Source organism: Rissa tridactyla, chromosome 1 (assembly GCF_028500815.1).
Source record: "Rissa tridactyla isolate bRisTri1 chromosome 1, bRisTri1.patW.cur.20221130, whole genome shotgun sequence".
In the NCBI taxonomy this organism is placed as follows: domain Eukaryota; kingdom Metazoa; phylum Chordata; class Aves; order Charadriiformes; family Laridae; genus Rissa; species Rissa tridactyla.
This window is the reverse complement of record NC_071466.1, coordinates 19,318,248-19,345,316: the sequence shown is the minus strand read 5'-3', so window position 1 is coordinate 19,345,316 and position 27,069 is coordinate 19,318,248. Positions and strand designations below refer to the sequence as shown.

Here is a 27,069-nt window from a genome sequence, read left to right as displayed (position 1 = left end):
TTCACTAACATTAGTTAAAATGTTTTAGTATTCCAGAATTAAAGCACAGGCTTTGGCTGGCCAATTACATACCACGTGCATCCAATATCCAATATTTGCAGACGAAGGAATTCTTCCTTCAGCCACACAGCGACTCAGTCAGGGGTATTTCACCTCAAAGGCCCTTAGAATTTGCCTCCCCGAGCGCTCAACCCGATATAAAAAGGCACAGTTCTTGCAAAAGTCATTGGAACTAGAAACAAAGCTGCGTCGCAACTCACCTCGATCTGTGTCATACAGGAAGACAAAGCGGTTCCATTCATAATGATCCAGCAAGCTCAGCAGGGCTCCCCGCAAAGACGGCCGCAGCTGCAGCACAAACTGACTCTCACCCTCTGTGGGGAAACTCGGCGTGATGAGGGAGATGTGCAAGGCGCTGCAGAATGAGGTCAAGGTATGTACTGATCTCTTATCATACAGTCCAAAAATGGCAAAAACTCCTCTAGAATACTGGGAGCAAACTGGAAGAAAAAAAAAACAACAAACAACAGAGTTCAGCTAGTGGCAAAAATCTGTAAACACATACTTACATGCTCCAGCATCCTCAAATTTTTAATTTGAAGATTTCTATTTCTGCCTGTATTTAACTATACACAATTTTCACATATGTTTCATTCTGGAAACCAATAAATAGCTAAATAACATTTTGCCATTTTTGGATCCTATCCATAGAACTCTACTTTACATTATCTGTAGTGTTTTTACTCTAAAATAAAATATAAAATAAATAACATGTATTTTTGCACACCAGTGAAAAGTCAACATATGCTGTTTTTTACCGTAGCTCTGCATATTACCAGGCATTGATCATTTCCATTACCTTAAACAGAAAAGTGTTCACATTTTAAAATGTGAGAACTATCAAAAAAATGTTACTGACCTCATAAGTGAAATTTGGACATTTTGCATTCTAACACTTCACTCCCTTTTAAGCAGGGAGCCCTTCTGCTACATTAAAACTCTACTACAGACACTGAGTAAAAACCTGCTTCAGGAATAATCACCTTGACTTGAAAAGAGCAGTTGAAGGAAAACATAGTAAGTCAATGTGACCAGACTTTTGCCCCAAGCCTTTAATTTCTACTCTATGTCAACCTCAAAACCAGAAAACTAATTACCCGAATATATATTCTGAGTTTTGATTTGCTTTTGGACTCATTTAAGACATAAAGACTTTTATTGATTTCAGCAGATTAGATCAGGGCTTTACTGATCTATGCGCGTAAAAGCAGGCATAAGGGTATTTTCTTGAGAAAATACTGCCTTTCAAGCAACTCATTATGGGCCCAATGAAAAACATCCACTTTTTTTGAAGTACAAAACAACTTATTGGAAAGTGTTGACCATTAATAGTGTTACCTGTCCCAGAATCAGAGAAAATGGAAAAGGAACAGTCAGTTAGGGGATCATCGTACCCGTTTTCTCCTACGTATGTATGCTCTCCTGTTTCAGACTCTCCCTCCTCGCAACCCATTCTTACTTGATGCCTAAACATGGGAAAAACTAAGTCACACCCTTTTAACTAGATGATGGCCTCCTCTCTTCTTGCCTGGAGGTCACAGTTATCCTGTAAGAGCAGCACAGTCAGGTTTCAGCGTACACACTTGGCAAATGGGCTGATCCAAACCAGTTCCGCTTTAATTCTTTCATATTACATTTACTGCATGAAAAGCAAAAAATACAAGTTGTGCATTTTTCTCCTTAGAGCTGGGTGATTTATCCAGCTCTGATGCCGGAACTGGAAAAGTGTCCTGAGGGCAGTTCTGTGATTTTATGTGCTGCCCCACTGTTACAGCCCCCGACCTAAGGTTTTTCATAGCCAGATTATATACAAATGAAGGCTTTTAAAAAGCTTTCTTCCTTCCCCTAAGTTCTTCAATATGTTGATACACAGCTCTTACAAAACCTCCCAGTGTTTTCTTTGCTGGACCACACAACACACATTCTCCTACACCCATCAAATGACTTGCTTGCCATTCCACTAATCATGCTAAAAAGTGTTGTTCTGTGCTTTCCCAGTTTCATCTCATCTTTCTGGAACACAGATGGCCAACGTGTTTAGAATTTCAGTTGAAGGCTTTGTGCTTCTTTTTACATTACTTCCCTATCACTACTATAAAATACTTCTGCTTACGTATCTTAAGATCACATTGTGTTTTTCTAAATCTGCACCTCAGTGATGGCTGACAATCATCTCAGGATCAAAATTCTGCTCCTTTTTCCTTCTGAGTCATTTCCAAATGATGAGTTTCTGCTTATAGCATAATATTTTTATTAGTCACTATTATTCATTTTCCATTATGTCACATCTATTACTGTACTCCTCAAAATTATTTACTTCCACAGTTACATTCTTAGTCTGCTCTGAACTTCTGTTGATGTCTGTATCTGCCTCACCAGCGAATTCCATCAGGATACTCTTACTTTTTGTCTCTGTGTCTACTGTAAAATCAGTCTCTTGGTATCCTCCTCCTGCAGCAATGTTTCTCCAGCCTGGTACCTCCTTTTCTACCAGCATTTGTTGCCATCTTCCCCTTAGTTTCATGCCTACCTTTCGACTCTCCTGTTTGTCTCTGTTTTCATAAATCACTTCTCAAAGGAGGATGTCTATTTTACTTCATTCTGTTAGCAATTGGAAGATATGGATGAATCCCGTGCTTTCTACCTTAATAACTTTTGGTTGCATTTTATGCAATTTTCTGTCTACAGACATATTTTAAAGTTTTTTTTCCCCATCAAAATCTGTTCTATAACTTCACAGTCTATTGATGTTAAGCTGCTAGGTCCATGGCTGCCAGATTCTATGTCCCCTTTAAAAATAGGTATTATATTTCCTATTCACTGATTATATGTATCACAATTCATTTAACAGCTCTGTTAAGAAACACTTGCTATTGCATCTGCCCTTCAGTAAAACAATTCTTTAAGAACCACGGAAGAAAGAGGTGAATTCCCTATTCCCTTAGCCATCACGCTTCTTTTAAGGTCAACGTCCTCCTTGAGTGAAAATCAATCTGAAGTATCTATTAGTTTTACGTCTCTAACCAGATTTTCCCGTTTTTCTGTCCCATCATCAATATATAACAGCTTCAATTATTTTCCTGTTTCCTGTCTTTGTATTTAAAGATGTAAATGGCCTTCTACTGTTGTTTCAATGTCCTTTGCAAGTTTCAGTTTTCACTGGCAGCCCTAACTTAGGCTCTCATTTTTGCAACAAATGTCCTCTATACCTCCTGATTTCTTCAACACAAGCTTTCTTACTAATAATCCTTTTTAAACACTTATTTCTTACATCTTTCTTGTATAATCATTCATTCAGTTCTGGAGTCACATCCTGCATGTTACTTTCCACTGCAAAGGGATTTCTCAGCGTTTTACAAGTGTTTCTGTGAGGAAATGGCAGGCCTCCTCTATTTTCAAACACAGTCCAGTTAACTTTGCCAAATGAAATAGTTGAATGTAAACCTTGTGTATGTAAGCGGTAGTTACTTAATGTGTTTTCTGTTTTAAGAAAATTCTTCTTAAGACCCTGTATTGCCTTACTTTGCAGTTTTACAGGGGCAAAGGGTACTTTTCATAACACACAGTCCATAGAGTAGGATTCTACATGATGAAAAATTCAAGAAATCAATGTCAAGCTGTGAAACTGTATAGTGAGTGGAGTTAAAGCTCGAATTCATTCTCAGGATGGAGGAAAAAAAGAGAGAAAAAAAGTCAAACTTGAAATTTCATTAAACAACATGATATGAGCCTAAAATACTTTAACTAAAAATAATAGAATAATAATTCTTCAAATTTTCAAATCAAACTAACCTTGCCACAGCCTAGATACCAATACAATAAAACATTACCTGACTACCATTAAAGTCCTGGAATAACCAATCCAAGAAAACTTGTGCTACTATACTCGAGAACAAGACTGGGAAGTTACTGAATAGTATCCTTCTTTGCTCCTTGATAAGAAAAAATGCTAAAATGAAGGTTATGAGAATTTCTTCCTACTCAGTACAATACCCACAGAGAAGAAAAATGCCTGTGACACTATGGAGATTAGGCTTAGACATATGCAGAGATGCTGCAATGCTACTGAATCAATTTTACAGTAATCAGCAGCGACCACAAAAATCAGCAAAGCCATGAGAATTTGCATTCTGACTCACTACTGTTCTCAGAAAATGCCTCCAGGCAAACATGACTACCTGGATTTCCCAGTTCTTTATCTATTTCTCTTACACCTCTAAAGGCATTTTAGTTATTATAAATGGACTAAATTATACTCAGAAAAACACAGTCTCATATTAACATTCTAAGAAAATTTTGTTCGAGATTTTTCCCCCCATAAATATAAAGCAGTGACAAATACACTTTCATGAGCATACTTGGAAATATATTGAATAATAATTTGTCTTTAAACCAGACATCTCTTCATAGCTGACAACTTAATTCCAGTATTACGCATGTGATTTTCTCCTGAAAATTTTGCAATGCCATTGTTCTCACTAAAGATAAGAATGTGGAGATCGGACTCCAGAAAAGACATTGCAATGCACCTTAAATAGCCAAGATAATGTTATTGCAGTAGCTGTAATATGAATTACATATGTTATATTCTAGCAGATTGAACTATGTGACAGTACCATCACTTTAAAAGAATTGGTGACTAATGTGAAATCATGATGCCAAAATGGCAAAAATTATACACTGCAGGGTTTACCAAAACACACAGCCAAGCCACCTGTAGTCTTCTTTCTCTGTGAGAGAAAGAATTCCCCAAGTCCCTGTTATTGTTCTAAAGACAGATCCAACACTTTAAACACAAATCTTTTCTTGAAAAACAACAACAAAAAATAAAATCCCAACTTCTTCTTACTCACTGATTTCCAGAAATTATACCCATATAGTTTAAATCCTCTAAACAGGCACAGGGGATGTCAAGAGTCCAAATACAACTGTAAACATAACCACAAAAATGACATAAAGAGGTCAAGTGAAAGTTTGTGAGAAATGTTTATGTACAAATACACATAAATATACATACCTGTGCACATATTTACATGATATTGGTCTTGTTTTATTATTTGGTCACACACAAAATTTTAATAATTTCTCCAAGAGACGCTACTCTAAACATATATTTGCAAAATAAAGTCTGATAAGCAGAGCACAGCTAGTCTGCCAACAGCATTAGTTTTGCTCAGCAGCCTATATGGTACCTATACCATATAGGTGGGAATCTGGAAGACCCATAGTCTAACACAGAAGTAACATGGTAGAACTTGCTTCAGAGCCATGACTCACAGACCCCGAGTCTTCCAGGACACAAGCTCTGGAACAAGCATTTTAAAATGCTTTTCCTTAGGTTTTAGACTTAGGTTTGTGCATGGGAAGCCCTGGCACAGCTGGCTGTTACGGATATACTGACAGGCCCACTGATCTGCCATAAACTCGCAAACTGTGGAAGCACCAAAATTGAAAGACTGAGAACAGTTTCTGTTACGGAAGTTTTCCAGATATGAGGACAGTCTTTCATTGCTCTCTCTTTCATTTCCTCCTATGCTTTGGAGATCCAAACAGGGAGCGGGGATTGTGGTCAGTCCATAGCAACTTACTTCTGCTGCTCCTTCCTCCTCATGCTGCTTCCCTAACCCCGTGTGGGGGTCCCCCATGGGATACAGTCCTTCACAAACTGCACCAATATGGATCCTTCCCATGGGCTGCAGAAGAACTGCTACACCATAGGTAGTCTCCACGGGGTACAGTCCTTCAGGAAAAGAATGTTCCAGTGTGCGTCCCCCATGGGCCACAGTTCTTGCCAGAAAACCTGCTCCTGCATGGGCTCCTCTCTATGGGCGACAGCTCCTGCCAAAAGCCTGCTCTGGTGTGGGCTATCCACAGGCTGCAGCTTCCTTCAGAGCACATCTACCCCCAACTAAAACCGGTCCACAGAAAGCCAATACACCTCGTAAACTACAGACAGCAATAAATTTCAAAAATACACATAAGGAGTTACATTTCCTTGCCATCGCAATAGTATATGAAAGCTTTCATTTGAGATATCCCTGCAATGCTGTCAGCAATCCATGTCCTCAAGGATCACAGTCATATACTGTCTATTTCATTCAGCTGCTGTGCACCTGCATTTGCCAGCACTGATGTAAAAGTACTGGCCGAATTTTCTCAACCCAAAGAACTCCTTCCAAGAGGAACAGCCTAGCCATATGGAGATGCAAGCTCTACAAGTGAGATGAAGCATAGAAGGAAGAATCATTTAATCTAAATAAGGACCTGCCTCCCAAGGTGAAATGATTTATCAACTTATATGCATGAAAGCTCCAACACTTGAGGTGAGATTAAGTAATATTTCTAAACCAGCTTTGAGATTAGAGTTTCCTGTTAAAATGTCAAAACATGTTTCTGTTCATTTTGCACAGAACATCCCAACACTCTCTTTCTCCTCTGTGCTCCCGGATCCACCTCCTCCTAACCACTCCACTGACCTCCACCTCCTGGAAGAGGACACAAAGCCAGTCAGGGCTCTAGAATTACAAGACAAGTGATCTAAATTCATCCCCATGCAGTTTTCAACTGTCTTGCACCCAAATCCAGTGCAAATTTGATACAAATATGCTCTTCCTCTGGGTTGCCTTTGAAACTGCTGATTTTATACTAAATTATGCTGTTGCATCAAGAAAAGTTCCCAGCACTGAGACCAACTTAATGAGGTACCTTCATGAATTAAATCACTAATATAAAATGACAGATAGGATTATAAAAGAGAAAACAGTGTTACATAAAGTGGGTAGATGAAAAACATTATAGATGTATTAGGACCAGTTTACTACTATCTTAAGAATTGTCTTGAACAGAAAAGGGTATTTTTAAATATTGCTATCCAAAAAGGGAAAGGGAAATAAGGAGTTTCTTACAAATTACATGGTTAGTTTATTTGTGTCTAATGAAACAACCACCCATCACAACCCTAATCATCTTCTATTTATAGATCTTGCACCCTCTAAATCATCATCTACCCTTACCTTTTGATCACAAACTTCTTCAAGCAAAAAAATCATCCCCCTCTTTGTTCAGGAGGCATGCACCACACTTTGCGTCGCATCATGCCTAAAGCATTATAACCGGAAATAATATCACATCATTACTTCAAGTAAAATCAGTTTATTGCTCTACAATTTAATACAGTATTAATGATGGAGGTGAACAAAAAGAGACTAAATTAAGATCTTTCTGGTTAAAAAAAACCAAACAAACTGAACCACAAACGTCACCATCTCAAATATTTCTTCCTCTTGAACGTTTATCCTCCTATGATGTAACTGCATAATGAGAAGTCTGGTATGTTGGGCACTGAAACTCTGAAAATACATTCATACTCTGGAACAAATCACTTCACATTTCCATGTCTCAGTTCTCAATGTTTCAAATGGTCTATTTTGGACTGTAAGCACTTGACAGGAAGGCCAGTATCCTACGAGATGTCTGTAAGAAGTTGAGCACAATGGTCCAACTGTCTCAGCCGTGGCTTTTGCGTGCTACACCAATGTGAATAAACATTACACCTAATAGACCTTTATCTTGCAATTCTATAGTAAATTCTGGAACCCTAAAAACACGTAAGCACCTGTCCTAAAGATCAGTGTGTTCAGTTGCATACATAAAACTAAACACATACTAAAGAGTGTGCAGGAGTATTTATCTGGAGATCAACAGAAGGATCCATCAAACTTCAGGCACAGAAAATTCACGAGTGTCTTTTACATTTAACCCACAGCCACAGGTTACCTCTAGCACTCTCTAAGTCACTTGCCAGCTCAGGTAGAAATACCCTCCTAGGAACAACGAAAATCTTGGTTTAATGTCCTAGATCAAATGGTAATTTGGGAAATGCAGTTTTGTTTGTGTAACTGCAGATGTGAGAACATATTGCAAAGCAAGAAACAAACTTGCTACTTTTTTTAATTAATAATTAAGTTTCCAGAAACAATTTTTGTGAATCGTCTCTAAAAGACTATTTCTGCTCAAGTCAGTTCCTGAAACAACAGCAGAAAGTGATAGTACATTTCTTGCCTATTGAATGGAAATGATATTGAATTAGCTTATTTAATATGCACAGGATTTTCTTCTTTTAAAATCAATTTGAGCATTGTAATACAGTATTTTCTGGATGATCTCTTATACCAGATCACTAAGTTACAGAACACTAACTTCAGAAGGTTACCCTGAGATATGCCCAAAATAACAGAAAAGAGAGGACCGTAGGTACTAGAGACGACCGAATTGTAGATCCAACTGGTGAGCTCTTCTCCCTATTTCATAAGGAGCAAGCTTTGCTCTTCACGAATTAATACATTGATTAAAGTTTCCTCCAAGCCAATCCCAAAAGCATTTGTGAAAGGAGAGGTATGTGCATGCAGGGAGAGTGGAGGGGACTGTCTCACCTGATTCTTACCAACTGAAAGTTAGATTTTTATTTTTTTTTTTTGCCTGTCTCTGAAACAGAAAAAGATAATATTCAGAAGACATATTCAGAAGACGGATCATCCCTGCTTAAGATCGGTGATCAATTAAATGCACTGATTCATCCACCAGAGGTACCTATCTCTTCTAGCTATAAAAGGAGACGATGAAAGACTTGGCACCTACATTTAGATAGCCACATTTAAAAATTGTTTAAAAAAATCTCACTTTAGGAGACATATCTCTGTGTTTTTCTCCCCTGTCCAGCCCTAGATTCAATGCGATTTGGAACTGTCCTTCTCTGAGGCCCTTCTCACACAACGGACACAGATCCCTCCCAGCCAGGGGTTGCGGGTATTTTTCAGATACAGACCATGTATCTCTATTTTCCTGAAAAGTGCTGACAACTCTTGTTTCTTGATGCAGAACACAAAGTAGCTTGGCCTTTCATAAATTTCTAGGAGGAAAACTGCTTTAATCTTTAAGTATTTTCCATCTGAAATCTTTGGCAGCACTAAAGTATTTTACTTTCATTAATATATAATTCCAAATAATTTAAATCCAATGGAACATTTTTACACAACAAGAAAACATTTTCCACTGGGTTTATTTATAAAATTTCTCTTTCCGCTGTGCCTTGGCTAATCTCTTTGATAGAACTCCCCTCATGAATTTCACATTTGCTGAATGCTAACAAATCTTTTCTCATTTTTAAAAGTACTTTACAGCTCTCTCTGCTATAAATTATCCAGTCTTTGTGCCTTTGTCCTCCAGTCCTTTGCACTCCGTGGATCTGGTATTTATAGCTGTCTAGCAATGCACATACACGTGCATTTCCCTAAGTCTGCCAAAACTTTATCTCTGAACGCTCTCCCATAGAGAACCCACATGCAGCATTTACCTTTCATAGTCATATGAATGAGAATCCACATTGGTACAGAAGTTCTTTTTTGGCTGTTTTTTTAAAAAAATGATAAAAATATCAGCACCACATGAGACTGCCAGGCTTTTCAAAACCACAGAACTTTTTTAAAACATTAAACATGAAGGTTTTGATAGAAAGTTCCATGAAGCTGTCAGGTTTTCTCAAGGATAAAATGTCTATGGTTATTTTTTATTATTTTTGTTTTCCTCTTTCAGAATAGAAGTTTAGAGCAGCATAACAGATTGCATGGAAATTAGACTGGATTGCAGTAAAAAACTGTTTTATGGAATCAATGGTAAAAGTCCCAGTTGCTTAACCGAGGTTAACATTTCAACTCAGATAGTCATGTGGTAGTTAGAGCTCTTGCAAAATCACATCACCTCTTCAGTTTGCTAGCTGAGGGAAAGCTCATCCTCATTAGGTGAATATCTAGAGAAATCATGTTTTATAACTTCTCTAGATTGCCTGTGTGATTAAACGTGTTTTTTTGCTTCTGTGATTAAACGTTTTTTGCTGTTCTTGAATTGATTCATTTCCTTAAGAGACATATTATTTCTTTCAGTGCAAATTTGAACTTCATCCAAACATTCCTTTGTAGAGAAAACAAATTTCTTTGCAGCTTGTTTTTCCCCCCAAAATGTAAGATTTTATAAAACCTGCCCCCATATCCCATTTTAATGAAAAAGAACAAAGAGAAGTCTGAATTTTGTTTTAAGAAGTAATCCTTTGATGGCCCAATTCTCTACAACATTAGCTTTCTTTTTTCTTGAAAAGAGAGAAGATAGGCACATTTAAACAGACATTTTTCTTTCCAGAAGAAAAAGAACTGAAAAAAAAAATCAGTACAATTTTAAATGGGAGGATAACTTATAAAATGTGCAGTTGATTATATAAAAATAGCTTTTTATACATAGCTACGTAATCACAGATTTTTCTTATGCAAAGGAAGAACTATTTGTAGTTTTCAGAAAAAATAGCAACAATATTTTTTTATTCATTTTGGAGAAATACATGTTAATTTTGCAGTACTCTGCCAGCAAAACTGTCTTTGACAGGAATTAACTGAATTTCACAGGAGATATGAGAGGTGGAGCCATACAGTATGGCTCCTGACCTAAATTGTTTTGATGGATGCATTATCAACATTTATACCTCGCACTTTGAGCCGGTGGTGCTTCTTTATGTCAAACCTTGTGTTCTAATTTAACTAAACTGAAACAAAACATTAACTCTGATGTAATTTGAGGAAGCTCAAGTAAAGCATTTTTTGAAGTACTGGGGAACCTCCATCTGACTTTAAAAGGGGACTAGTCATCTAACTGGTCCCTCTGACTTAGGAAATATCTCCCCAGATCTCTGAAACATCTGGGAAAGGAAGGAAAGGAAGGCAGAAAATCAAGAAAGATGCAAATAACTTGGTCCTGCATGAAGATGTAGGTCCTTAGGTGGTTGTCACTCAAACTTGAATGGAGATGGGTTTTTTTGTCTGGTTTGTAGTTTTAATTTTAGAATTGAATCCTGTCATGAGGGGAGTGATGCTGATTGATCCATCACTGGAACTCTATTTCTCTTTCATTGGTGAGTCTGTCTCCCAATTACTTAGTCTTCCACTTAGTCTTTCAAGCCAATGCAGGTTGTCCACTGCAGTGCAATGCTCTCTGTCCAGCCCAGGCTTTTGAGAGTTGACAGGGGGAGAGGCTGGGATTACTTTCTTCCCTCAGTAACAGATTTTGCACCACCAAGAGTCCCCTCACTAGCAATTTAAATAATTTCTTATTTTGATACATGCTATTGCACAAGGATATCATCTTAAATAATTCTTCCTACTTTGCTATTTACCATTTAGAATAAATGAAGCCATGGATTCCTTTTGGCCTCAGTAAGATCAACAAACATTCACCGCATTATGTTGTTTAAATAACAAATACAACGTTGCTTCCTTGGCCGCTGTTAGATCTAAGTGTCTTTTAAAGAGCCAGAAAACATGGTTTCTTATTTTTGAAAACAATGTCAATGTTAAGAGGACATATGTGATGAAAATCTTACCTGTTTTTCCCAATTTCTTATGGGTTAATAAAAGCCATTATCTAATTACATACACCCTATCTTGAAAAAAACTTTTCCGTCATTTTTTGCTTACAGTTGGGACTTTCATAAGAAGAGTTTCTGAATACTTTTGATAAAATCTGTTGTTTGTCCTTTCCTTTACTTCCTTCCCTTTGATGGTACGAAGCAGAATTTGAAACTACTATTATTGTCAAATAAATGGAACACAGTATCACATCGTGAGATTATATACAACTTGGTCAGAGAGAAAAAAAATACTCATAAGATCCAGAAACAAAATTCTGCTGCTGCCTTCTGCAGTTTGTGACTGTATATTGGCAGAACAGCAGTGGCTGACCACGTGCACCAGGCCCTGCTGAAGCTATTCCCCAGTCAAGGGGCAACCCTCTGAGTTACTATTTCAGAGATCAGGATATATGAAGTGCCAATTGTTCTATTAGTCTTCCCACGTTTGAGGACCTTGGTTTTATTTATAGTGGCTAAGAGATTTCCATGCTTCCATGATTTTTCTTCTATGTTAGTGCAAGTATGTTCTGATGAGTAAATAAATTTTTTAAAAAATAAATAAAAATTGAAATTTACTTTGTCATGTACATCCAAATTGTATCACTCTGTTGTTTGGGTTGTTTCTTCCTACACATCGCCATTGTTAATGATGGCATTCCCAGAACACTTAGGTATTTCTGACAGCCTAGAATTATCTTATTTCCACTAGCTGTAGACATGTTACTTAGCTTTTCTGACTTTTCCAATTTGAAAATCAAAGATTTTAACACTTAATATTTTCAATAATAATAAATATTTTCAAAGAATCATTAAGATGAATGTAGATACCCTTATTATCCATCACTGGCCTGTTGACCAAGAATTCTCTCAGATTTCTTTCATCATTCGTTACTTCATACTTCATCCCTCCCTCAAACATCCTAGGCATTATTACTCTTAACTTCACAAAATCAAAAGCATATCAAGAGATTTTCTCTCTTGCTCTTCCTAGAAATTTGGGTCTTAGCCTGTTTCAGTGACTATATATCTGGGAATTATGGTTGCTTAAGACATCTCATGCCGACTTCTCAAACAGATTGTGTTTTCATTACTTGTACTTTTTCCTTTATGTTGCCTTGTTGTTTTGATCATCTCACTGCACTGAAGTTTTTTCAGCATCTTGTAGCTTGCCTGTTTTGCCCAGATAATGCAGTGATCATAGCTAAGGGATTTTTCAGATGTAGATTCTACTTACTATGGACATGTCATGTCAAAATGACATTAGGGAATTATTGTCTGTGGAGGGCCAAAAGTCCAAAGCTTAAGAAACCCCGAGCTATCTCTTTTCTTTCCCCCTTCCTTTTTTTCCCCTGTGAGCCTTGCAGTTTTGTCTCTATTCATTTTAAGAGAGAGCCTCTTCTTAGCCTCCCACAATTATGCCAGTGGGAATCGACCACAGTACAGTCAGGTGTTTTTAAAATCAAATGCTTGGAATGCATCTTCCACTGTCTTCACTTTTTTCTTACCAAGCTGTTTCTTCTTTCTCTGAAAAACTAATCTTTCTGCCTTTTTTTATGTATAAAAGGCATTTCTAAATAGCTGTAGGTCTCCCATAATAATTAGAATAATGAGAAAAGAAATTACCTCTCAAAAATAAAATATAAGCGATACACTTGACCAACGTTATTTAAAGAGAAAGTCATTCACTTCCTAAATGGAAGATCAGATTCTCATCAGATCTGAGTGCAAGATGGATTCTGGCCATGCCCCTGTATTTAATGACTTCAAGCTCTAACTGCTTGATAAGGAAGGCAGGTTTCAGCATCAAATGCCATGAACGGAGTATGTTTTCTAAATAATGATTTCCAGCAAAAACAAGACTTAAGAAAAGAAGTTTAACACATGCATAAAAACACCTGTGTATACATCACAAGAATATGTATGCATGTTTTCTGTTTCTGTTGATCACAAATTCTTTTATTCTAATGCGAACTGTACAGGTGTTTATTTTAAACACATATAAATCTCTACTATAAACTGGGATAGATGTTAGCTTAGATGTCTGTTTATTTGGCAGATAAGCCAAATAAAAGTACGTAACTGTAACTGTGGCTAAAATATTTGTCTTCTGCAACTTCTCCATGTTTAGTTTAACAAGGAGAGTTTATTTCATTTCGATTCTGGGGCAGGAGATACTTATGGAAATGAATGTGCTATTGTCTGAGAGCCTAATAGTTGATGAGAGGACGATGTTTATGTTGTCTCATAAAGCATTGTTACCAGCCACAAAACATTGTTTCACATTAAATAATTACATTGTAAGTTCTGCTATGAATGAGCATCTCTTTTGTAACTCTGTATTTGTAAAACATCTAACAAAATGGTGTCTTTACCCAAAACTGGAGCTCCTAATCGCTACCAGACTAAAAGCAGCCTGTAGAATGTAGGCAGAGGTTTTGAATGCTCGGCATGACCCACCTCCCCTCGCTTCAAGTAGCCATTCTGAAACACACACAACCTTTCAATAGGCAGAAATTGCTTAGCGTATCTCATATTCTCCTCTAAGAGCAAAATTGCTCACTTGCATTAAAATCAACTGATGTCACTAAATTGCATTATTACGTCGCTGACTACAGTAATTCCAGAATCTTTCTTGCAATCACAGTTCTCTCTCACAGTATTTCCCAATACACAAGAAGATGGCTGTACAACCTATGGGCTTAAAATCATAAACCCAAAGAAATCAAACTGCATCTCAAAAACTATCTGTTCATTGTTCTCCTTAGGTGCACTGTGATGCAGATATTTGGGTTCCTATCCTGCTCTTGGCACAGCAATCAAAAATTGTGTTTCCATCTCTCTTTCTATGAGATTGTCAGATTGTAAGCTTACAAATCAGAACAATAATCTGTAAAGCATAATAAAAAGATGGCAAAATGTATTCAGATCTGCTTAAGAGAGAGGGCATTGCTGGTCAAAGCCTAAACCAGCTATGAATATTCAGTTTTATGCACCGCTTCACATCTTTCTACATGCAATGAGTTGTCTTCATTTCTCAAAAAATTTACCTTCTGAAAGCACAGATCATGATTTCTGTACTTGGAAATTGCCTAACAAAAAGAAAGTAGTAATAGAAATATGCTTTTCAGTTGCCTTAGTTTCTTCATGAGTTTTCAGTTAATCCTGTTTTCTCTATGCCATGTTTTCGGGCACCATCTTAAGTATTTCCACAACTTCACTAATTGAAAACAGGAGCACAAGCCCTCTCATTTTGTTCTCTCATATCTTTGGCAGGAACAGGGCTTCATCCATAAGGCATATTGAAATGGACTATCTATAATTGGGATTTCTACAAAGCTGTGAAATGTGCTGGTGATGGTTTTAGAAAAGAATACAGATAAGAAAGGAGCTGAGATCAGTTGGCTGGCACCCTGTTATCTCTGCGAATGGACCGAAGCTGGGTGTACTGTGGGGCCTGGGGGAAAAGGAGGCAGATTTTCAAACAGAATTTGCCATTAAAATATATTTTTTTTATCATGGTTATCACAGGAGATTTAAAATAGCTGTCACCTTATGTAAACTTCTTTCGCTGTTCAAATAGTAGCCTTCTCAAATGAAACCCTTGTTTTTATTTGTTTGTCATCATTCTATGATTCTATGATTTTATTTTTGAACTTTAGGGCTGACCAAAGCAGAGTCCTTCATGACATTGAACTGTTCGACCAACAAAATGAGCAATATATTCCATCTCCTTTTATATATAAATCTTAGTCTGCAAAAAAGACCACTGAAAATTAATAAAACATTTAACAGCTTGACGTACATAATGAAAGAACATGTCTTTGTTGATGTAGTTAAATTAATTTGCTGTAAAGACTGCTTTACAAATAACAAAATATTGTATATATGACCCCAGGCATTATGTAAGGCTAGTAGCTTCTATGCTGGCATTTGCAGGAATAAGCAAAATTAGTTCAGCACAGTTCACAGCTGTGATCACTGGAGTAAAGCTCAGGGTCTAGGGGCCGCTAGCTCTGATATTGTACTAAAAAGGCAGCTGTACTTTACTACTGGTCCACTGGGCCTGATGCTAATAATTTTTAAATGGCCTGTTAGTTACAGCAGTGGCCTCAAGCTACCTCTTATTTCAAATCCTATTAACATTTGTGTATCTTTAAACTACTTTATTGTCTTAATTAGCATAAATTCATTCATAATTCCCAGATAGTCTGTTGCTATATACAAAAAAGAAAAATGACAAAAAATCATTCACAGTGGCTGAAGAGTTGGTGGATGAAATGTGACTGTGGTAATGTGTACACAAACCAAATCAGTCACACAAAACACCGAAGTGCAGAAATGCTTCTGTACGTGTTGCTTTTCCCCGCAGTGCTCTGCAGGATCAAACTGACTGCCTTAGGATAATGGATTGGTATTGCTTATAGGCATATCGGAGAAACGCAGACTGTTGTAGGTAGAGTTTTTAAGAAAACATTCAATCTTTTTTTTTTCTGTTATGAAATTAGATAAAAAAATATTATAAACAGTTTTCAACAGTTTTAATGATTCCAGCAAGACCTACTCAAAATAGTTGTTATAAAGCAAGTTCTTCCTTTCTCTCTGAGACTATCTTGCGTATTCTGTGTTCTGTTTCAAGAAAAATTTCATTAACAGAAATGGAAATTTTTCTTGAATAAGGACTGCACCACATTTTTTCAATGCATATATACTATCATATTTAGTAAAAGTAGCTCTGACATTAAAATCTATTAACTTCTGGTACCCCAAAGCTACCACAACATGTATGTTTCTAAAAGTCACATTGTATTTGTCTTGAAAATTTTTTATGATCTTTTAATTTCTAACATACCGAAAACTCATTAGTAATTAGGTACCTCAATGATTTTATTACACACATAAACAATTACTGGCCAAAATCAACTTCTGTAAATAACCATTCTGTAACTTTAGAGAATGCTGATCCTGCTAGGTAAAGGTCTTTTCAACTAACCAAAGGTTTACATGAAATGTTGACATTACATACCTAAACTCAAACAGTCAAGAACAATGTACAGAATAAAGCATTTTTCTCTCCTACACAACTATGCAGAACCAAACTGGCGACCCCTAGCCTGATGAATTTGTTTTGTTTATGGGTACACAAAGGAACATAGATGCTACTAAACCTACAGAATCAAATATTTTTCACAGCTTGATTTGAAGTGAAAGAGTTGCTGCGAAAAAGAAATACATAGAAACACAGAAAACTTGTCTTTTTAAAACCTGACTTTCTCTACAGTCTCTTTCTTAGCTTATTTATGTGGCATTTCCACAATACTTATGTTTCTATACCTACACAGATCAGAAAGAAAGAGATGCACCAACTACTCCTTTGCCAGGATCAAATATAATCGAGGTAGGGTCATTTTACTTTCTTCCAGGTGTTACTACGTTTAATGTGTGTCTCACTGAATTCACACTGAGGAGCTACAAAAAATCCAGTCCTATTAATGTACTTCTCCTGTTTTCTTGATTTTCAATGTCCAGATCATTTATTTCACATCCATGCTTTGCTGGAGAATTCTTCCTCTATGTACAAGTACAATACTACCAAGAGACAGTTTAAACAAACTAGCTGCTTAATTTGCTTGTCTCATTTCCTCTAGATTGAAGAAAAGAGGGATGGCCTGCCAGCTGGTGGCCTGTGAGAACAGGGAGGACTGCGCTGGAGGCTTAAAGGAATCTCATTCAGCACCACGTTCCTTGTCATAATGCTCTGATCTGAGTGCTGACACACTCAGCACAACCCCACAGGATTTCCTTACCATGCTACTTTTTTATCCCTGAGTTTAATTGAGATCAAAATTCAGAAAAAGCAGAGATTTCAAGTGAGCTGGCTGGACAATACGAACAGGGTCACAGGATGATTCAGAATGGGAGGGATCTCAGAGGTCTCTGGTCCGCCCTCCTGCCCACAGCTGGGTCAGCTCTGAGGCCTGACCAGGCTGCTCAGGGTATCACCTGGTCAAGGTTGAAAACCCCAAGAATAGAGACTGCATGACGTCTCTGGGCATCCTGTGCCACTGCCTGACTGTCCTCATGGGGCCATTTTTAAAAAAATATTCAGCTCCTACAGCCTGTCCTCACATGGCCAGTGCTCTAGGCGGGTAATAACTTCCCATAATCTACTGGCTCCGCTCCTGTTCACACAGCTCAGGATACTGTTGGCAAAAAATTAAATACTGGTTAATAAGCCTTCCTCTAGACATTACCAGCAAGACGTCACAATTTTCATTGCCCCATTGCAAGCAGTAATTAACTGCTATGAACAAACATAGCTATTAGGAAAAAAAAAAACAACCCAAAACCTTAAAACCTGGGCTATCAATGGGAATGTCAATGAACAAAAATGTACATATACTTCTGAAAATATGGGCTTGAAAGTACATCATATTTGCACTTGATAATCATATTTTCCTATATCGTGCCAAATTTGGACCAGGAGTAAGGCAACTCTAGAAACAAAATGAAAGTCATGCCTGCTTATGCATAGATGAGCCTATGACATAATGTTATTAACATGAGGAACATGTTTTATTCACACAGAAATACTGACTGATCATTTACTATTGATTGGGTGCACTATGAGGTGTCACAAAAACACAACTCCGATTGATTAAATAATTGCATTGCCATAAAAGCTGAGGGACAATATCCTGCTCCTGTGTGGAGTCACCTTGCTTCAAAGTCAGTGGGAACTGCTCGTGCACACGCAAAGGCAAAATCTAGCCTGAAGTCATCCCTCAGCATCAGAAAATAAAACAACATATATCAATGAGTATTTTAAACAGCACAATTTGATTATTTGACACTGTACATAGCCTAAGGCATAAGTCTAAACATGTCAGAATAGGGCTAAGGGTTTGCTCTAGAGGCTGTTATTTCACCCTGTCGTACTATTGTCTATTTACTGTCACACCTTCATATTACCTCAAGAAAGTAAATGGTGAAACAGAGATGTAACAGAATACTTGTGGAAATAATTTCTTGCACAGACACAGCAGATCCCTTCATAAAAAAAATTAGGAGGCTATGTAGACATAGGACTGACTTCTTTAAGCATGAAGTTAATGGGAAGACTGTGAAAAAATACATGCAGGTCTTTTAAATATAGTTCAATTTAGCATTTAAGGAATATCACGTGGATGTATGTCTGAATTAGAAGTTTAGATTCACCAACACAAGAAATGGAGTGGTGATTTTTTTTAACTCTGAAATGAATATTCCCATGAAGGATAAGACTCCACCAGCACAGAGTGCTTCACGATGAGGTGTGTAATGGATAGGAATGCTTTTCCTTAGAAATAAAGAAATGAACTGACTGTTACTGAGGAAAACACTAGCACTTTAGGCTCCTCCTGATGCTTACGTTTCGTCTGACACCGGCTGTTTAGTACCGAACACACTGTTTCGATTTACACTCATCCAGTTGGGTGAAGCAAGGTTATTACTGCCTTTGATTATAAAAGCTCCTCTGCGAAAAACTGAAAAGTGCAAGTTGTTTTTTGCAATAGCCCTGCAGCAAAGAAATAGTGAGTAATTTGTACAAAACACGTAAGTTTGCTTTTAGTGTAATTCCCATCTTCTGCAAAATGCTGAGCAATCAGGAAATCAAGTAGCTAGTGAGATATGCCTCAAGCGGTCTCTGATATTGAGGGCCCTCTCTTAACCAGAATGCTACCAATTTTTCTCTTTGTGCTATTGTATGCACTGTATCGCATCCATAAAGACAACATATATTCCCTCTTTTCCTGAGACTACTGTCTTTGAATTACATTTACTACATTATGTACATTTTTTAGACACATAATAGGGAAAAAAACGTAACAGTACACAAATAACAAGGTAAAAAGGTAGTTATTACATGTGTGTATATATACACACATTCAAATTATAATAATTCAAATTATTATCTGCTATAATTATTTTTGTTCTTTATATTTAACATGAGAAAAAGTTATTAGAAATTGTGACATTTGTCTGGGTTGGATTTTGTAAACAACATGAAGTTTTTTTGATGATTACTTACTGACCTTATTTTCTGTAATTTTGGTCTGTTCATCTCATGAACATCTTCCACATATCAAAAAACAAAGACTACTGAATAATATCAAAACAATAAAAACATCTAATGAGAACTACTGGTTCTAATTTCAATAAAAGAGGCACAAGGGTAATGTCACAGTGTACAGTGTGACCAAAAAAGCTATCTCTTTTTCTGACATCTCCCAAATAGGAATATTATCAGGCAAACATAATTTCTATAAAATTAGAAGTCTCTGCCAACTGCTTCAACTACCAGAAAACTTTGATCTTTTCATCAGTAAAATCAAAACAAACATTTCAAATAAAGTCAAAATATTTCATTTTTTTAAACTGACTGAGAAAATTTTGTTTCAGAACTGTCCATCCTTAGCCATTGCCTTCTTCAGTCAATTTTTCATTCTCACTTGGGACAGAACTCTCTAGGCAGACCACATTTCCATTGATGGAACACAACGTTTCCCCTGGCCTTTTGACCAGGGTCATTACAAGAGCTGCAGCCGGGGTAGAGGGGAGAAGGAAACAACAACAAAGCAGAAATTGAATTTTTGAACATGTGGTTTGGCTGTAAACCACTAGTGCTACTTAAAAAAACGGACATGAATTGAGCAGTCTATCTTTGAGAGCTATGCAACTGAAAATACACCTGACATTCAGTGATCATAAATAATACATATACCTTCATCACCATCAAGAGTTGAAATAAGCACATCAAAACATATAGTAGTTTTAAAAGGACAACAATATGAAGTCGTCATATTTTAAGACAAGAACATTTGACTTGGATTTCACAAAATACTAGTTGTCCTGCAATTAAGATTCAGTGACTCCGGTTTTGAACAACTTGTTAAATAGAGCCCTGAAGTGATCATATTTTTAGACTTTGGGACATAACATTTCACGAAGCTGTAATCAGGTATTCACAGCTTAGTGTATGTTCAGCTCACAAGCTGTCCAGACATGGACTCGACAAAGATACAGTTAAGCTTGCCTCAGATCAGGAAAGTCTAATTAGCTCCCCCAAAAAAATCAGCTTCAGAGTCTAAATATTCCCATTTTCAATCTCAGTTGTCATATTGACAGAAGACTCCAACAATTAAATTATGTGTGGCTGTAAAAAAGGAAAAGGTTGAAATCATCAGAATATAGGATAGCTCATGTAGTAAGGAGAAACATTTATACTTTTCAACCAAGAGTACAGTGATAGAGTCTGGGAAAGACATTTTATGCTTTATAATGGCAGTTAAAATATAAGGGTAGGAAATGTTAATATATATAATACGTAAACCATAATATATATAATAAATGTTATATATGTATTTGTCAAAACCTGTAAGAGAAATATTCAAGTGAAAAATGTGAAGCAGGTAGTATAGTCATGCCAGCACAACCAAATGTCTGAGGTTGAAGAAAACAACCTTGCCCATGGAAAACAAAAAAGGAAGCCCAAGAAGGAAAGCAAGTTTACTCCCAAAGGCAATGGACAAGAATAGCAAAAAGAACGCTGGAATTGGTAATGCTGTCCAGAAGAGCAAAAGAGGCTCCAAGAGCGTTTGGGGAGGACTCAGGCACCAACCAGGTTCATTAGCTCTTGAGAAAAGAAAGAAGTGAATGGGCCTAGTGACAGGACTAGGTCTTTTCTACTTAATAAAAGCTATGAGGAAGCTCTAACAGTTCACCAAATGACAGAGTAATTCTGATAAATACAGAGCAGTAAACCTTATTTAAGAATTGATTGTGAGGGAAAAAAATATGGAGGGAACAACGGGGGGAAAAGAGAAACTTGAGCGAGAAGCAGCAGTAGTTTAGGAATCAAATAACATGATTTGAAAAATATCAACTTTATTTATATAAAGAGAGAGTGAGCTTTCATACACACACCCACACAGGAAAAAGCTTTAGTCCAGAATTGCTGGAAAACAGAACGGAGAAAATGCACCTGGGGCTGGGGAGCAAAATATTCCTGTGGATGTTTTCACCGGATTGTGCCTCCGTATGGGGTGTCGGTGCCCAGGTGCTGGCAGGGCGGGCTGGGGGGCTGCTGTGAGGAGAGGCCGGTTCCAGCCGGCTCCAGCCGGCTCCAGCAGCCCCGCCGCCGGGCACAGCTCAGCCCCTCAGACAAGATGGCAGCCGCGCCACTCAGGGCCGGGGGGAGGCACTCAGGAGGGAGGGAGTGCAGGTGAGCCTGGGAAAAGGTGCTTAATTAATTTTCCCCAAGTCAAGTCTGCTTTGCCCATGACAGTAATTGCTAAAGGATCTCCCTCTCCTTATCCCGACCCAGAAGCTTTAATTTTCTCTCGCTGTCCTGTTGAGGGGGAAAGTGAGAGAGCGGCTGGCAGGCATTTGGCCCTTAGCTGAGGTCAACCCACCCCACTCTTTATGAGATTCTTCTTCAACACATCTTTAAGAAAAAAAATTAACGAAATATACAAAGGGGAGAAGGAAACAGAGGGGGGAAAGAAAACTCCAAAGAAAAATTAATTTTAAATTTGCTTCCTCAAACCATATGCAATCAGAAAAACATTCATAAAGGATGGAAAAGTAGTAGCTGTTAGTCTGCATATATGTAAATAACAGAAGGGTAAAAAAGATACTTAGGCTTGGATGAGTTGTACAATCAAGCGGGACAGAATGACAGTAAGGGATGATTTAAGATGAATATGAAGGACCTATCCTGCCACTGCAATGTGTGGACAAACTGTCCCAAAAGCAAAGACAAAAGCTCTGCTGCCTCAGACACGCCGAACTGCGAGCTAAACAGTGGGAAAATTCTGTGAGGAAGGGGAAAAACAACACCGACGTGAAAATGACCCAGGGCAGAATCCCGCAAATCCTGACTGTGACTGTAAACCTGTGAGGAATTACACAACTGTGACAGCTTCCATTTGCTGCTTCTCTTTGGTGTGAATGTGGTACCTCATATAAATAATTGCTTGACCTGCAATAAATTTCCTAGATGGTCCAATCTGAGCTAACACCTTTGCACAAACCAGAACTTCAGGTGCATCTACCTTATGGTTGTTGGGTTTCGTTTAATCTTACAGACAGTCTTAAACATAAACCATATTTAAGCTATGTAGTAGAGTACCATATTTTTTTTTCTTATTTTATTTTGCCATCAGTTCCACACAGCCACAGTTACTTTTTGCATTGATTCATTTAAAATCTTCTCTTGGGTATCACAACAAAGCTGGTTCATGTCCATACGGCAACAGAACACACCGTATCCTACTGAATGGGATAACTTAACCTGGCTTCCTTCCTTGCTAGACTGAAGCAATGCTTTTACGAGTAGCTCCTGCAGGCTGGTTATTCAAAATGGAAGGCGCTTAGCACTTTGCATGCGGAGCCGTTTATAAATAATATATAAAGGTCAAATAAGTTATTTATTGGGTCTCTCTGTCCATTTTACATATGCCACCTTGTTTCAGTATTGAAGGTCTGATTTTCAGCTGCTGTAAATTCAAATCAATTGACATATGTTAATTTGCTCTCAGCTGAGAAACTAGAAAACGACAAGAATGGTCACTATTTTTTCCACTCAGACAAATGCAGTATCTACCCATAATCACAGATTCCCTCTCTTCTGCAACACCCAAGCCTCACAGAATTTTTTCTTAAATTCCTCCTCTTGAAGCTGCCTTTTTTCACTTTTTTTTTGCAACTTTGCTTGTTCAAAGACTGCTCAGTAATAGTCTTGTAGAGGTGACTCAAAGCAAAGCTGCTTCTTCAGTGATTGCCTGTCTCCATTTATTCAGTTCCATAAATCTACCTAACTCATAACTTCACAGTATCTGCTCAAACTCACCATGGCAAAACAGATCTCTTCTGTTTCCTCCAATCACTTACACTTCTCTATGCAGTTCTGATACAGCCCAACATAATTTTGACCCCTTTTCCTCACCTCCCTCAACTCCACAAGTCAGGTCTGATAGTGCTTTCTTCCTCATATTGCATCTAAGATGTTTTCTGTTCTTTGTCCTCCTATTACGCTTTCACCAACCTGATTCAGAGAGATGCCTGAACACTGGCCTGACAGAGATCACACTCATTCCTTTCTGCTCCATATAAAAGTCATCTCTGACAAGGTCTCCCTTGCTTCTTCTCATCACAGCCTCACCTCTGAGCTCTCACCAGTCTTACTTCTGAGACCTCCAGCTGCAGCAAATTGAAAGCAAATAGTCATGAAGGTATTATTCACGCCTCATTTGTTGCATTTCTCACTGATGCACCTTCACTTCCCTCCATGCTTCTATTCCAATGCAATCACACGCTTTGAAATGTTTGGAAAAGCTCCCCAATCCATACCAGGTTTCTCCTGGAGACACTCTGCTTCCCTATGGCAGCTCTCAGATATGCATGGTTGGGGGCACAGATATGAAGCCCACATTCATCTAGCCAGAACTGTTGGAGGAAAAAAGCTAGAAGCAGCCCAACATCCTGATGCTACATATAACATATCGGGAGCTTCATGAGGGTGAAGGTAGGAGACAGAAGGTCCCCACATGGGGCTAGGAGGCAGTGGAGCTGGGAAGCAGGTTGAAAGCTCTTAACGAGTTCTTATGCAAAGGATGACATGGGAGCATTTCCCATCCCAGACCAGCCCGGGCTGTGTGTGAGCCAGGCTGGGGTGCCTGGCTATCCTCGGTGCCATCCACTTGCTCCCACAGCTGTGGGGTTTACTTATCCTGTGATGCCTGTGATGGGCAGCCTTACCATGGTCCTGCATACAACGCTGCACGGAGCTGCGCGTAGGCTACTCAAGAGCCACAGGCTGGTCACTCCTGACTTAGATGGATTAGTGCGGACAGCAAAGGCTTAAATACCACAAATGTGTTAAATTTGGAATCAGACAGGAGCAAACCTGTAAATAATGAGACATTTGCCTAGCATCAATCTGACTCTCTGCATATACATCTGTTCTCACAGCTTTATGCATTTTTTAAGATGCAAGCTGTGCTGTCCTCTGCATTTCTAAAGGATTCAGTAAATTTTAGATAATACTGGAATACTAATAGTAACAATAATTATTGCCCTACTCTCTTGCCTAAAATACTTACTGCATTAATAATTTTCCACAGTATCAACATTCTGTAATAATGAAATTAATAACTATTGTATAAATCATTAGCAATTAAAATTTATTTGTACACTATAATTTGAAAATCTGAGAAATAATATAGTACTAATTAGTGTATGCAGAACCTCTGAATAACGAGTAAAGGCTATTCATTTGTCTTTTCTTAATAAAGCCATATTTCTCCAAAACCACACAAACAGTCCAATAAGAAATTAAATTCTACTGAAACAGTAATTTTCAGCATTACCCATTTTTTTTTCACAAGTGCACCCAAACTCAAAAAGCAAGACATTACCCTCTGCCTTATGAATACTAAACCGGCATTTTGCATCTAAAGGTTAGTCAAGAAAAATCAGTCTGTGTGCCTGTATTTTTATAAGAATTGCAGAATATTTTATGTGCATTGTTAAGTGTAGCCCAAACCTGTATTGCACGTTAGCAAACTTTAATTTAGCATAGTTTTTCCATAAAAATGTAACATTATAAATAGCCTTCAAAACACAATTGCAAATTTTTGAACTATTAAAACAGATAATTCAAAAATACCTCTCCCCTACTTTATCTCATTCAGGAAATCCACAAATGCATTACATGTCTTCAAAGAGACTGCCTATATATAAATATTCTGTGAGTCTTACACATTTCTAGAAGGGCCCATTTCACAAACGTGATAGCAGCCATAAAGTCTGAATGCGGCCACTGAGTTTAATTTACAATGATCAGGGTTCAAATGCCACAAACAGACGATTATGAATCTGAAATACATTTCCTAACAACAGAGTCCATAGATGGCATTACACAACACCTAAATGAGGGAAGAGCAAAGCCTGGCTCGAATACAAAGTGGCCCATCTCTGAGCTGGAGAACCAGCTCTGATTTTCTGGCAAATATATTTTTGGGTTTCAACCAAAAGCAGTACACACGTAAACCTATTTACACCTGGGTTTTCCTGTTGTATACTCTGTTCTCAGAGCTGAACATAGGAAGGTTCCCCATGCCTTTTACTCAATGAGGGCAAACCTGCTTTCAAATACAACCAGCCTTCATGATCAACATGGTAAACCAGCTTGGTGACAGAATTAGCACGTTACCAAATCTCTTGACGGAAATATGTGTCTGGGGAGAGGATGATGACAGAGTTTTGCCAACACATGCAAGACACAGAAACATAACACTTTCCATATTTAATTCAGTGTGCTCCAGACACAAATAACCCAGCAGTAAAAACTGATGCATCTCCAGCCAATACGTATTGCAATACTCTTTCTAGTACTACAGCACTAGCTGTAGCGCTATGGGGAGTACCTATAGCATGGTATGACCACACCAAACCTTTTTAAAACAAAGAAAGATGCAAATTCATGGCATTCACATGCCTAGTGTTATCCTTGGAGAATGCACATGAAGAAAGATAACGAAAAATATTTTTCATTTACTGGGGGTAAGCTACAAATTCTGGGTGGTGATTAATACAATGATCCATGGGAACAAAGTTCTCTGGGGAGCAGTACCAGCCCAGACTGACTTTCCAGGAATGCTGAATTTTATATCTGGGTCTCTGCATTATTAAAAATATAGAGAAAAAATATGAAGCAAAAGTACAAGTTATCAGGTCTGGTTGTGGCACGGTCTATTTGAAGGTTCAAACCCATATTTATTCCAGTAAATAAAATGTATTGTGTTAGCTATACAATAATACATATGGAGAGCACCAGCACAAAAGACTAAAATCCTGCAGACTGGCTCCACTGCTTGCAAATACATCTTTCCAACCTAACACATTTTAGCAGACAGGAGGAGAGCAGAGTAACTATTTTGGACAGAGGCTGCTATTAGCATCTCCAATACAGAGTTTATTCCAGATTTGGTGCTATGCCTCTGCAGATCTCAGATCAGAATCAAGCCTTTAGGCATTAACTGAGATAAACAAAGTATGATACGTCAAATCTAATTATGCTATAAATATCCAAATAAGATCTAGATCTCTAAGGTAATTCTAAAAAGCCTTAGTGACGGAGAGGCAAATATGATTAAGTTTAAACTCCAAACAGCTTGTGAAATATGGGAAATAGCATTACATGTGAAAATAACTGTAGGGGAATATTTTCCTTTAACTAATAAGGCAGGAAATTTCATGACATAATAAATAATTTTTCCAGTAGCTTAAGGCATCTTAAAGCAGAAGGAAGAGATGCTAAATAAACTACTATACATTCCTGTTTTAAAGCTATCATCAGTAATACTAATTTTATAATTACTAAGTTACAAAAAATAGTGAAAAGCAAATCAGTTACAAAAAATAGTGGAAAGCAAACTTCTTATATGTTTGCATCAGTTATAATTATGAAACAAGCAGCTAACTTGGTTAATGCCTCAATTTGTTTGGGACAACATCCC

The 27,069-nt window shown here is 37.7% G+C and overlaps 1 protein-coding gene across 3 annotated transcripts in view; it reads right to left on the bottom strand.

Annotated features, from left to right (window-relative positions):
* The window catches only part of GRIA4 (glutamate ionotropic receptor AMPA type subunit 4), a 229,394-nt gene that overhangs the window by 155,958 nt on the left and 46,367 nt on the right, over positions 1–27,069 (bottom strand). For all 3 annotated transcript variants that reach the window (XM_054187354.1, XM_054187362.1, XM_054187370.1), the window contains exon 3: positions 261–500. In XM_054187354.1, coding sequence (XP_054043329.1) covers positions 261–500 — 240 coding nt within the window. The remainder of the gene's footprint in view (positions 1–260; positions 501–27,069) is intronic.